Source organism: Puma concolor, chromosome B1, assembly GCF_028749965.1.
Source record: "Puma concolor isolate L17-30 chromosome B1, mPumCon1.1.hap2, whole genome shotgun sequence".
NCBI classification, from domain to species: domain Eukaryota; kingdom Metazoa; phylum Chordata; class Mammalia; order Carnivora; family Felidae; genus Puma; species Puma concolor.
The window spans coordinates 116311515-116326112 of NC_141670.1; the positions used below are offsets into that span (position 1 = coordinate 116311515).

Sequence of the window (14598 nt, forward strand, 5' to 3'; positions counted from 1 at the left end):
TGTATTTGTTTATCCACAAGAAGCAAAGCTGAAGTATAAAAGGAGTAAAGAGATGGGCCGAGTGGTCATTTAGTACTTGTGGAATTGAAAATGAAGTTTTAAGAATGTCTGGAAATACTAACACTGCTCTTCCATAAAAATGTATTCCCAATTATGCTACCACATTGGGGCCACTGCTCACTAACTAAGAACACTGGCTGGCTGAGCCAAAGAAAAGATTTAATATAAATTTTGAAACAGAAATGGGAAAATGGTAACTTTTCTGCTTTCCCATTCTACCATAGGGATTAATAACATCAGGCTGAAAGAGGATGACACAAATATTAATTCACCCCACTGCCTGTGTGGGACCCAAGCCCTACAGACATTGAATCATACAGACAATGGACTTTGTGTGGTAGCATGGTAGGAAGGAAGGAAGGAAGGAAAGACGGGAGGGAGGGGGAGGGAAGGAGGGAAGGAGGGAAGGAGGGAAGGAGGGAAGGAAGGAAGGAAGGAAGGAAGGAAGGAAGGAAGGAAGGAAGGGAGAGCGGGAGGGAGGGAGAGAGGGAGGGAGGGAGGGAGTTTTTCCCTCTCTACCAGCAAGGCACTTGGTACTAAAGGCTAGGCTGATTTCTTCAGGCCAGTTTTCTAAGGAACCTAGGCCTCAGTGAAATATTTGCACAACTGTGTAAAACTCCCCTCTGTGTAAAGCCCACAAAATGGTCCTGGTCCCATGTTTTTATCTGTTCTCTTGACTAAATTAAAATGTATTCATGACAACCAGGCAAACAAGGAAAGAGACCAAACAGATCAAAAAGCAGGAAAACAAAAAAATATATGAATGATGCATCTGATTCTAGAAGCAGACGGCTCAAAGAAACCATCTGGGACCACTGCTTACTCTGAACCAGAACACAGGGCATCACTTAGAAGGTGACTGTTTTTCCTAATTGCATAGGAAACGGGAACAAACGTGGAATGCTCTGTCCATGTACAGAACTGATGCTAGAGTTGGGTTTGTACTTAGCACTACAGATTTGCCATTTCATTCCTCACCAAAAATTAGAAACATCAGGATGTAATTCTTTCACTGCTGTATGTTAACTCACACAGTTTTTGAAACCTCAAGCCAAAATCACGTTTTGGGAAGAAAATATCTCTACATACTGCATAGCCTTTGTCAGAGCATACAAATAATCACAAGTTGCCTTGCTATTGTCCTGAAGTAAAAGAAAGAACAATAGTGGGCAATATACCTGGACTGTTCCTTAGCAATTTTATAAGGTCAGACAAGTTGGGCTCCCAAATATTCTAAAGAGACCCAAGAAATTAATAGCATAACCTCTAGAGTCAGCCTACTTGAGGTTGAATACTCCATCCTCCAATCACCAACTATGGACCGTGGGAAGTCACTCTAAGTGTCCTCTCTGAAAAAGGGGAAAACAGTGCTGCTCTCATGGGGTGGCTGCAGGATTAAATGAGTTGTTTTCCATCAAGGACTTAGAATAGTGCCTGGCACAGAGTATTATGTCTATTTGCTATTATTGTTAGCATCACTTGGTCTTCAGTTATTTTCTAAAATTGACCTTCAGTTTCCTGGGGTGTTTCTTGTCATTACTTGCAACTCACCATGGCTTCGTTCCAACATGCAGCTCCTCCCCGCCTCACCATCATCTTCTTCTCTAAGTTTCCTATGATTCTCAGATTAGAGAGAAACTCCTATAGCATGAGTCCACCTCTGGACTAGAAAATAATTGATCTTACACACTGGTGGAACTCTTCCCAGCAAAAGTTAGAGTCATCAACCACACAGATCTCTCTACTGGCTCATCAGAACCAATAACTACATATGAGAAATAACTGACATTGAAGGAAGAGACAACCCCGATATTGGTGCAGAAACAGACTCAGGTTCTCCCCATTACCACCTCTGGTAGAAATGTGAGGACAGAAATAAGGGGAAAGGTTCAGAACGGCCTCCACCTTATGTCAGGAATAATGAAGCCTGTGCACTTAACATGCTACTCTCCCCACTCTAAGTGTGTGTGTGTAGCACTTACAAAGGAAACACCTCAAACTACACAATTCTTACCAAAAAAACCAAAAAAACAAAAAAACAAAACTTCCTCTACTGCAAATAATCTCAAATCTTTGTCCTAAAGCCCTCAAAGCGGAACTGAAACCTGAGACCCCAGGTGGCCTATGGAGACAAGAACTCACTTATGTGCCACTGACAGATAAACTGTGATGTCCATACTGCCATGAAGTAAGGCTAAACCTGTTTGGATTAATGACAGGCCAAGAGAGGGTAGAAGAAGCAGGACAACAGAAGGGCAGGCGACCTTCTGTTGGTCTTTGCCAAAAGGCCTCTTTACAATGCTGAGGAAGTGAAGAAAGTGGAGATAAAGTTCTAAGAAACAATATGGAGTATTCTGGAACTAAAGGTGAAGGTTAACCTGACCAGCTTTGCAAAAACGAAGGAAAAGGTATCACTTACTTTGAAAGGATTTTGAGGTGATGGGTCTACATAAATCGAACCTCAGAAATCTACAACAATGGGATCTGCTGGGCAGCTAACCTCAAACACAGCTCCCACGATGAAGGAGGCACCATGCCAGCCATGAAAGCTGCTGGGCTCCATAACGATTTTGTATAACGGCAATTAAGTGTATAAATATGGAAAGATACTTCACATTCTTGCTTCCATGTTTTGTATGAAGAAATGATCAATATTGGCAAAATATTTTTTGAAGATGCCTATTAAAGCACAGAAGTCAGCTGGAAAATGGTGACACTGAAATGGGACAAGAAAACATCTAAAAAAAGGGGAAAACATCAAATTATTTGGAATGATAGAATGGAAGTTTCATACAATGGAAATTACACACTCATAAGTCATTTACATTCAGCTTTCCAGTGCACTGATTCTGTTTGTAATAAACTTAACACCTATTTGCCAACACTAAAATAGCTTTTCATACCTTGAGAGGTTCTAATGAGGGACTGAGACATTCTGGAGCCAGATTAAATGTTAGAGAATCCAGGGCCAAGTTTTAAGTCTCCCATGTTCAAATCACATAGGCCTAGTTGGAATGAATTAAATACACTCAGACACACACACTCTCACACACTCACACACCTGTACCTTCCATAGATATCAAGCCCAAAGGGTAAGAGTTCCCATAAGTTTCAGGGCCCGGGGATCCCTCCCACTACAGCGGTCAATAGAGTGGGAATGAGTTAGTACTCACATTCTTTGATGAACAAATAAGTAAGTGTCAGCACAACGGTGTGACCACTGAAGAGGAAGTCTCCACACAAGATATGGGATCCAGTTATGGACAATCCACCACCAGAAATCAACCGTAGAATCCGTTGTACTTTTGCCTGAGAGTCTCCGTTGAGCTGAATGACACAAGAAGATAAGGAAGAAACTTTACAAGCCGATAAAAATCACATTTCAGCCTAATTTATAAGATATTTAGAAAGGTCAAAACAAAACAGCTAAAAAAAATTCACCAGGCTGTGCTTTTTTTCTTTTTAACTTAAAAACTCAAAAAGAATCCAAGAGGGTAGCTCCTCAAACTAGGTTTTATTCATTTATTGGCGAGTTTTAGTGACATGCTTTAAATTATTCAATATGTTACTAATAATATGTTTTGGTGGTAGTGTGTCCTTGGGCAAAGCTTTTAAAAATATTAATAACCAATGACTTCACCACAGCTATGCACTGAAAAAAAAAATCAAAGCTACTTTCTTTCCTCTTTTTAGGGGGAAGTCAGGGTTTTGGATGGTTAATATTTGATTCAGCTGAATACCACATTACTAATATTCTAAAGTGTAGTCAGACCTTGTGTTAAGTGGGCAGCCGAAAGTGTACAAATAGCTGTATTAATATCTGATCAAAACATTTCACAGTTAAAACGGGGAGCTGCAACACATTAAATAATTTAAACAGGTTTGAAAATGATGGATTAGAGATGTATTGGGAGCTTTAAAAATGAGTAGCTTTGATTAGGAAAACCATCCTCCAAAGAAATAATCTGTGTGTTACTGCAGAGGGTCAGAAGAGAGTCCATAGAACAATGGTGCAGAAGCCCCTAGAAGCCACCATGATGACATGGGAAACAATGATAGGCCAGGACCACTAATGACTATTCATTTGGCACCTAGGGGGACAGTTGTATGCCATGCTGTCTTTTATACTCAATGATCCCTGAACCATGGCCAGTCCAGCCTTGATGGTGGTTAAACTGGTCGTGAAGACAGGTAGTACCCTGCCCAAGTGGATGCATGGGGTGAAGGAGGGTAGAGTGTGTACAAATGGATGGGAGGAGAGTCTGGGAGGAGGGAAATTCAATTAGCCTCTAGGGCAAGTAGAAAACCATCTTATCCAGTAGAGTAGGAATCAGGGCATGATTCTTTGCCCAAAACATCACTACTGGGGAGCCTAAACATTTCCTGATAAAAAACAATTCATACGGATCTGGAAAGCTTTCTGGTATCCAGATGACCTATGTAAAAAGGCAAACACACCATGATTGGTTAATAGTTGAGAATAAAGCTCTGTAACACAAAATGACATAAACCATGATTAGAGGGTAAAGTGAGAAAAAACCTTCTTCAAAAGTTTGTTTAGGGCAAGCCCAGCTGGCAAAAACACAACATAGATATTTTATCAAGACTTGATAGTCCAGGGGTTCCTGGGTGGCTCAGTCAGTTAAGCATCCAACTCCCGATGCTCAGGTCATGATCTCACGGTTCATGAGTATGAGTCCCGCATTGGGCTCTGGCTGACAGCGCAGAGCCTACTTGGGATTCTCTCTCTGCCCCTCTCTGCTCTTTCCCCGCTCATGCTCGCTCACTCTCTCTCAAAATAAACAGACATTACAAAAAAAAAAAAAAAAGTAACAGGTGATCTTGCCTTGAAAAGACAGGCTCTAGAAGGCTGCAAAGGATCCACATCTGAGGAAGGAGAAGTACTGTGGACAGAACTACAGAACTCATTTCAGGTTCACCTCAGGAAATGTGTGCTGTAAACTGCATAAAATTGTGGATACGCCCTTCATGTGCAAGACAGAACCTAGCCGGGTGTTTTATCAGATCAACCACAGTCCTTCAGGAATTTCTTGTCACGTGGTTGGGACAAACAACTGTCAACACGGAGATCAAATAAAAAAGTACATACACTGCCCAACCATTGTGTTTCCAGTTTAAAAGGACACATGACTCTTCATTTCAAAACCCTAATATATATATATTTTTATCCGCTCATCGTTCCCAACTCAACACTCTAATTTTCTAAGGGCAGAAACACTTAAAGCCATCAGTCCCTTTACCTGGGATTAGATGGGCCCCAAAGGTATAAGCAAACTAGGAGCTAAACTATTGCCACACATTCTCTTCTCCCCTCTTCCTTTCAGCAGCCAGGGTGAATGGAGATTTCTGATAGCACTGGATTCATTATGCCTTTACAGAATACAGAACAGAGGAAGCACTCTCTCTCCTTGCTCTGTCTTTTCTCAGTTCTTAATTCCTCAATCCTGTCACTGCTATCCTAGATAGCAGTTCATGCTCAAGAAAGGGGAAAAAAGAGGGCGGGGTGAGGGTATAAAGAAAACTGAGGAAGGTCAGGGAAGGTAATGGTGAGAGTTGGGATTAATGGACTTATTTTTCTAATTTTGTTCTGGTTCACTGGGACCCCCAACGCTCACCACTTATGACTCTCGTTCCTATTAATTTCCTGATTTGTCAGACACCATTCTATGCCATGACTGGATATGGAACTGAAGATGCAGACAGCTAAGAGGAGAAGCATCAATCACAAGAGCCAAGGCAGAAAGAGGCTCAGTGTTCTAAGGGTTCCTCGAACTGTCACCTCTGCATGCCACTCCCCACAAAAAAAAAAAAAAAAAAAAAAAAGTACAAGACAGCCCAACTTCGTTGCTGCCAAATCAGAAAACTTACCTTGCAGACTGTACCTTCAGTTCAGAAGAAAAGTCCTCCAGACATCCTTGGCCAAGGTGTGAGGAAAACTTTCTCAGGGAACAGACTATAGTCATTCCAGCCCAACATTCTTGTATGTGGCAAAATGGGTTTGAAAAGCTAAATCATTTCATTCACGTTCTAATAACTGGGCCAACATTTATTTAAACACACTTCTCAGAACACACAGTTTGTGACTGCAAACCAAAGCTTGGATTGCTGGGTTGAAGCAAATTGTAAGCAAAAGACTTAAAGTACAGCCCAAGACAGACAAGGGAGAAGGCAACTGGAAAACCGAAAGCCAAATATTTCACCAATCTTGTGAAATCACTCGTGGTGATTGTATCTTGTGAGTGACAAGTTTATTCGGCACCAAGGACTAGATGTGACACCCTCTCACAGAGAGTGGTTTCAGTATACATGGTTCTGTCATTGCTCATAGCCACGAAGGACATTCTACACAGTCAGCAACAGAGGAGGCAGGTAGATTACCTAATAGCCTTGTGACCACAAAAATCTAAGGAGCACTCAAAGCCAGTGGCTGAACCACATTTAGAACACAATTCTGACTCTTGTTCCATAACACCCTATCACCTCTAGTCAAAATGATTTGTGTTTGTTTTACCGAACCATTACTCAGGCACCTATAGCCTGCTTATGCTTCAGGAAGAGGTCTTGACAAATGAACATGGGGGCTATTTAGTTAGGATGTCACCAGAGCTTCCATTGGGAGTATTTGTAGCTTGGTGATCCAGTGGTATGTTTACTGATGTGGCTTCTGAAAATTGCAACTCTTCCAGGGAGGATGATCTTTAATTTACTTTCTTTCTATAATCATAGCAACTCATCTCTGCAAACCTCATCCATTACTAGGATGGGCTTGCCTTCTTTTCTGTGCCCATTTCTTCATTTAACACATAGCAATAACCCCTTAGAAGTGTTTATTACATTTCTGAACTTCTCCCATGCCTTAAATTAGTTTCACTAAAAATCAGCCAATGTTTAAATTCAATATGTACACTGTTTTAATTACAGATACTTTCTGCTTTGATGGCTTTGGAAAATTATAGCTTCTCCAAACCACACCTATATTTGGTGAGGGAGACTGTTGACTTAGAACAACTCTATTTTTCCTTCCACCTTGGACATCTGCTTAGTGTTCAGTAAAATATGATGTTAGACTTTACTCCCTTGTCCAGAAAGCACATGATTTGTATGCTTCTTTTTTTATAAACCAGGACATACTGGGGTCTAAGATGATTAACAGCTCTCTCACGAAGTGGCTCTACCTGGAGAGACTGTAAACCCTGCTTAAGACAGTTTCAGTATTTATTCCCACAATGTATTCCAGCAAAAGGCCCCTCTAGCTTTCCAACTGCTAAAAACTTTGGGGTCATCCTCAGCTTCTTTCTTCTACATCCATATCCAACTTATTAGCACATCCTGTTGGCCTTACTGTCAAAATTCATCTTGAATTGAATGACTTCTCCTCACCTCTTGCCACCACCACTGAAGTTCATTTTCAGTGGGCCACAAAGGGCCTAGGGGACCCAAGGCCTGTCCCACCTCCATCCTTTCCACCTCTACTCAGCCACATGAGCCTCCTGACACCTTTTAAATCTACTGTGACTAAGCTATTTCCTTGGCTTAGGGCTCCCCCCAACCACATGGCTCACTTCCTTATCTTGTTTCCTGCCCAAATGCTTTCTTACTACAGAAGCCTTTCTGATCTCTGTATAAAGTAGTACCTGTCCTCAGCATCGCTGTTACCCTTACTCAGCTTTTGTTTTTCATCTGATAGCAACCTGACATATCATTATGTGACAAGGTGTGCATTTATTTCTCAGTTGTCATCCCCCAACAGAATATAAGCTTTAGAAAAAGAAAAACTTTGTTTTGGTCATTGCTGTTGCTACAGCGCTGGCCTGGTGCAGAACAGGAGCTTAATACTTGAATGAATGAACGAATGAATGAATGAATAGGTAAATAAGAGGGCAAAAAAGCAGAGTTGAACTTTTTGTTAACTAAAACTTTTAGTTAGTAGAAACTAAACTAAACACTGTAACTTTTAGTTAGTAGAAAATGAAAGTCTAATGCGCAAAGATACACATTTTATGAACATATTTAAATTTCTTCCCCCAAGTCTAAAGAGAAACAAAAACTATATTAGATTGCAGTTAACACATATGGAAGTGTCTAAAGAGCATGTCAATAGGGAGCAGGTGTTCAATAATCGTTTTCTTCATCTCCTCTATATGGTAATTCAGAGGTACTTACCTTTGGGGCACACTGGAAATGCATTCCAGGCACAGGGAGAGTAGTAACATACATTGTGATACAGCGATACAGGTATAAAGTTCCAATGATAAAAAAGAATCTGCGCCCCACAATTGACCTAAAGGAAAAACAGGGGTGGGGAAAACAAGTTTACTTGTTGTTTCTGCTCCTAATGCATTATCAAACAACGTTTAACAGAATAAAGAATAATACAGAGTGGCATTAACAGACCACAGTTTCACAGCTCAAAGGCTTATTTGTGAACTTCCCACCCCTGCAATCCCATGGAGAGGCCATACTGTAGCTTTCAGAAACAGAGGTTCACATATTGTGATAATTCTAGGTGGGTTGGGACCCAAAAGGAGTGTCTGTGGGGAGTGGGGGAGTTAAAGTTGACTGAGGGTTCTAGACAACCACCTCTCCTAAAAAAGTTACTCTTTGTGCCAAAGAATTCAATGAACTATGTTTTCAGTCAACTCACTGCATTAATAAAACCTTCTCTTGAGAACATATCAAGGTATAAACGAGCCAGTCACAGAGGAATTAACTAATGAGCCAAGGTGATACTATATAATTGGACACATAGGGAAATGGGACAACTAATTTAACCTAAGTTATATAAGCAAGGTTTATTTGGAGACCATCCAAAAGGATTTTCACAACTTGAGCATGAACTATTTTGTCTATGACTATATAGATTTTTAGAGAATTAAAAAAAATTTTTTTTTAATATTTACTTTTGAGAGACAGAGAGAGACAGAGCATGAGCAGGGTAGGGGCAGAGAGAGAGGGAGACACAGAATCCGATGCAGGCTCCGGGCTCCGAGCTGTCAGCACAGAGCCTGACACGGGGCTTGAACTCATGAGCTGTGAGATCATGACCCGAGCCGAAGTCGGACGCTCAACCAACTGAGCCACCCAGGCACCCCAATTTTCAGAGAATTATATTTTGAAACTGTCCGAAGTATCCTTGTGCATTTACGGGCATTTACCAGTGAAGCTCTTAACTGATGAGTTTACCATTGTTTTATTCAACCTTGATCCAAAAAAGCAATAAATAAATAAATATCCCACAAGTCCTTTTATACTTTCGATTTTTTGGTGGAAACTGATATTAGTCCCTGTCCTGGACCACTAAGTCCTCACTCCAAGGCAGTGGTTCCTAGAGGGTGACTCTGAGCACACCTCAGGAATCCTCCACAGGGGTAGGCCCTGCCTGCTCGCACCACTGCTTCACGGGTATCTGAATGGGCTTTGAGGGTTCCGAGTGTCCTTATGTCCAGTTGAAGATGACAACTCATTTTCTGCTATGCAGTTAGGGGTGGGTCTATAAACTCTGGGCTCTGGGGGTTCAGAGATGGGCGGGGTCCATAAAGCCCCTCGAATTGCTAATTGTGACTTCCCTAGCACATAAACTGTATTACTCCAGGTCCCCCATTTTCAGAGCTCTCAAACTTTCAAAACTAATACTGATCAAAGACTTCTGGAAAAATAGGCAGTTTCAGGTATGTGGCATACTTTTAGTTTTCTCCAAGACTTTCATCTGATGTGGATCAAGGTCTAATTCAGGTAACTGTTAGGATTTCTAACTTACAGAATTATGTACAAATGTAATTTTAGTTGCATGTTTCCAGTAACTATTTTAAGAATATTCCAGGGTTTCTGGGGTCAAAATATAGAGAAGAAAAATACCTAGACTATTAGATGAAAGTATTTATTTAGTGCAAGGCCATTTATTTCAAAGGTTTGCTATGCTAACTATGCCTTTTCAAGTACTGAAAAGGAATGGGCGATAAACAGTGCCGAGTCTCTCCATTTGGTTAAGTCAAAAACAATTCATTCTTTGCTTCTAGCTCAGACCCAAAAAGTGTTGAACTGTGTGCTTCATGCTGTTAGACAAGGTGAAGTAATACGCAGGAATTATTATGAGTCAATTATATTCATTCCAGCATTCTGAGTTCAGCTGTACTCAGAACTGAAAATTAACTTAGAAGGTAAAATGTGCACTCTGCAACCTTATTTAGAAAAATAACTAGAGCTAATGTTCCCCCCCCCGCCCCGCCCCACAGCTTTGAAGATGCTTTAACAAAGAAGAGCAAGTAGGATTTCTCATTTAGCCAGGATGTTCAAAACATGTTACAAAAATTATTCTACTAGTTACTAAAATACATGATACAATTTTACCTCAAAAGTGAAAAAAAATTAGTATGATTTCCCCAACAAATTTCTGATGATGGGTTGTGACCAAAATGGTGGGTATCATTAAAATGTGTGGTCATCTATGACATGGTAAAATCTCAGGTGGTCATGGAGAGGCAGTGCATAACAACTCTTTAGATGAAGATTCAAATAAATCGAGACTGTACCTCTGGATAGAAGCCAGCTACTTACCAGACCCTGGAAAATATCTCTTTTCACATAGATACAAATAAAATGTTGGCCTAAATTAAAGGAGAAAGCAAACACCTTTGGCCTATGCAGGCTCTCTTATTTTCAGTGTCAACTGTAGAAACCAGAAAGAGAAACACTAAAGTTCAACAAATGTATTGTTTGCTTTTGGCATAAAGCATACCATAACTAACAACTTTGGCAGCAAAAAGTTCTAGTAAAAGGCAGTTGATGGCTATCTTTTACTTACACATATTAAAGAAAATGTTTAGGAATGACTTTGGTTTGTAGAGTAAGTTTTCGAAACTACAAACTTGAATTTGGGGAACTCTTCAGCAAATAGAGACTGAATTCTTCTATTCTCAAAGCAACAACCAATGGAAAGAACAATATGACATAAATTTTTTCTTCTAAAAATGATCTTGTGGTATTAATGTGAAAATCCTATTTGTGAATTTTTGAACAGTATGTATTGACTAAATATATATTACATTTTCAAAAGCCTCAGTTTATGAACAATGCTTTGATCAAACTTATATTTTAGTGATTTAATTGCTAGAATCTTAGTAGAGAACAAATCTCCGAAGGATAAATGAAATGAAAAAGGGAATTGAGGGGCCTTGTTTTTATGGGCTAGCAGCGAGATTTCACAGGGAAGCAAAAATAACCACTTCAGAGCTATGTCCTATTTTTAAGTGTCTTTAAAGCAAAAGTACCTGGCTTCCTACTTCCTGATTGCTCCTGTTTCAAAACAAGGAGACTGAAACCAGTGAACTAAGAGCTCCTTTGTGGTGCCACGGGGGAAACTGGACAGTGTGTTTACTTTAGAAGTCTAAAGCCCAAACTTCATAGACCCACATCTAAATTCAATTTCTAAAACTCTTGTGATTGGATTCCCAATAGGCAAAAGAAAAGGAAATGTAAAATTTGAGAACTCCTGAATAGAAGCAAATCTCAAAGAACGCCATTGACTATAGACCAATATAGTCATCACATTATGAGTAATAAGAGAAAAACACTTCCCAGTCTACTCCATTCCCCACCTGTTAAAAGCCTAAAATAACAAAAGCATGATGATGTGAATGTTATTCCTTTCCAAGCCTCTTGACTTATCATTCAGATACCACAGTACCAAGTTGCTTAAAATCAGGAACTGCACCTTACATTCATCAACTCTGAATCACCAACCACAGCATATCTGTAATGTCCTCATATTTGCCCCTTTCATACACAGTTGCTCAACAAATGCTTACTTATTCAATAAGGTAGATCTTTGGATGGCTTCTTGTCATCAAATGCCTGGCTAGGAATGAATTTATCGGACAAAACTGAGGAAGACAATTTCAATTATATATTTACTCCCTTAAATACAAGCTTACGGCAAGTCCCCCCAAAATTATTAGACCTACTTACTTGTATCTCAGAAACAGCCACTGGGTGATCCATAATCCAACTAATATAATCCCATTTATTTCTGATACAGAAAATGCCCATTTTACCCGATCAATGTAATCAAAAAACTTGTCTGGTAGCGGAGGGCTGAGCTCCTTGGGAGGCACCCTTTCGTGCACAACTGTGATCATGACGGTTGTTAAGACAAGGTTGAAAAGAGCGTACACAAAGGCGATCCCTGTTTTCCACCACTCCAGGGGAAATTTGTTCCTTGATTCAGTGGGCATAGCAATTTGGATATAGTCCGGGTACTTTTTGGTGCCCTTTCGCAACCCATTGGATAAGCTCTTAGGTTTACTGTTGCCATTTTTGTTTTCTTCTTCAACAGGCTCGGCAGGTCTTGTGTAAGTATTTGCGGGATCATTGGTTTGATTTTCCATATGTTCCTCGAGTTTTGCTGTCTCTATAATATCCATGGTTCCCCAGTCTTCAGATCAAGAAGGAGATGGTAAAGTTCTTGTTCTTTGTGCAAACTTAACTTTTTCAAATCCCTCTATTTCCGAGATCAACATGGACTCTTATAACTGATTTTGTTTCCTAGCACAAAGTGAAGAAGGTGGCCATCTGATTACTGTTCCTTCCATGCAGCTACCTGCTGTACACTCACCACCTTCAAGAAAGGAAGCCAATTTTCTTTCTCCCAGAGGTGTTACTCACCCACCTGTAAAAAATAAAACAAAACTACGTTCAGAAACGGTGCATGTCCAATTGTTAACCATCCAAAACAAAACAAAAGCATTATCAAAATAAGGAAGCAAATACCAAAGCCATTTGCTTTATAAATATATCATAAGAACATGGTGAAAGGTGTTGAGATGGAGTTTATTTGTAAAATACTGAGTTGTCTTATCTTGGAAATCTTGTCTCTTTCTGAGCTGATGTCAGTATTAATGGGAACATTTTAATAAATCCCTTTAAAATCTCTTTAAATAAAAATCAGGACCCAACTTGGCAAATACTTCATCAGACACTATTACTTGTTGCTAACCATGAAGTCACAATAAGTTAGAACCTCTCCAGAGACCACATCATTCTTTCCTAAGACTGTAGCTTTTCTGTGAACCTGGAAGAATAAAAAACTGATGAGGTGCTTACATGCATTGAATAATCGTTACTCTCTTCACTTGACAAAGACTCAATTTTTTATTTCCTGGAGTCTTCTTAAACGACCACTTCTCAGAACAGATTCAAGAACCACATATGCAAGGTACTTAAGGTGGCATTGCCTCAGTTTATCCTTTTATATTTAGAGATGCACACCACACATCAGGAACGCGGACAGCCTTCAAAATAATACAGTGAAAAGACACACAAAGCCTTAGCTATGTTTTCATTCAGGGAACACATTCCACTTGTTACTCGAGAAAGATAAAAATCCTCCAGCTGACATGCTAAATTAGTAAGGAACCACATTTTGAGGCAGCCGGCACAATTTCTACCGCGCAACAGAAACTGACACCCTGGGGACCAGCTCCAGGCACTTACCACCGCGACACGGAGGAGGAAAGGGTGCCTTCGGCGGAGGCTCCGCAGGCTTCAAAGAGCAAAGACTTCTTCACAGCGCAGAGCCCCAGCACCAACTCTTTTATACTTGCTAGCAACACAGCCCCAGCTGTTCTCAATTTAGGAAAGCAGTATTTTAGTCGTGCTGCAGAACCCAGCCACCTGAAGAGGTTTTCGAACCTCGTAATTAGTCCCCACCCTGAGTACACTGCACAACTGCAGCGTAATTCTTCACATTTTAAAGGGCTCCCTTTCAGGGGAACTTTAGGAAAAAACAGGGAGGAGGAAAAACTCAAAGCAGGACAGCTAAACCTTCACTTAATGAAAGAAAGAGGGAAAAAAGGTAAAATGGCACAGTCAATAAGTACAGGCAATATTTGTTGGCAGTATGGATAGCAAATAGATCAACCACACGCCTTTATTGTGCACCTGAACACCTCAGCGCCGAGGGCGCGACGCAGAGGCAATTAAAAGGAGTTTATTAAAAAACATGCCTGGCCTGAGCATTCATCCGAAGAGCTTGCAGTCTGAGGAGACAGAGCTCAAGTGACAACAAAACTACTGGGGAAGACAGAAAGGTGTACTGTAAAAGGAAGGACAAGGTGATCACTAGATAAAAACGTAGTTTTAGTTGTATCTCTGCTCCCCTGACAAGCTGTGTCTACAGAGAGGCACTGTCCACTTCCAGGGAAGTGACGGCATAAGGTGACCTGGAGAGAAACGGATGGTCACTGGACGACGGACACAGGCTAAGAGGTCTCACTGAGAAGCAGACATCTCACCTTTCTATGGTCCCTGTGAAAAGCCCCAGGCACTAAAACATTAGAGCAGGATGAGAAAGGACCAGCAACCCTGTGTGGAAACTGGGATTGACAGAGATCCTTTGTAGAACCCTAGCACAATGTTGTGGGAAGAGTAAGTACAAATAGCAAAGAGATGTCTTGTTAAAATATTTGCAAAAACCAAACTTTGACACTCTGGATTACCACTTCTAATGGAGGTGCCAAAACA

General features: G+C 40.5%; 1 protein-coding gene across 9 annotated transcripts in view; it reads right to left on the reverse strand.

Annotated features, from left to right (window-relative positions):
* The window catches only part of SGMS2 (sphingomyelin synthase 2), a 172974-nt gene that overhangs the window by 8149 nt on the left and 150227 nt on the right, over positions 1 to 14598 (reverse strand). For 4 of the 9 annotated variants that reach the window (XM_086704448.1, XM_086704443.1, XM_086704449.1 and 1 more), the window contains 3 exons: positions 12046 to 12745; positions 8245 to 8362; positions 3234 to 3387 (listed from right to left, as the gene is read on the reverse strand). In XM_086704448.1, the coding sequence (XP_086560574.1) occupies positions 3234 to 3387; positions 8245 to 8362; positions 12046 to 12500 (727 nt within the window). In that variant the 5' untranslated portion in view covers positions 12501 to 12745. Of the gene's footprint in view, positions 1 to 3233; positions 3388 to 8244; positions 8363 to 12045; positions 12746 to 12846; positions 13103 to 13179; positions 13368 to 13569; positions 13780 to 14598 lie in introns of those variants that run through there. The other 5 variants (XM_086704445.1, XM_086704444.1, XM_086704446.1 and 2 more) reach the window with 4 other exon arrangements.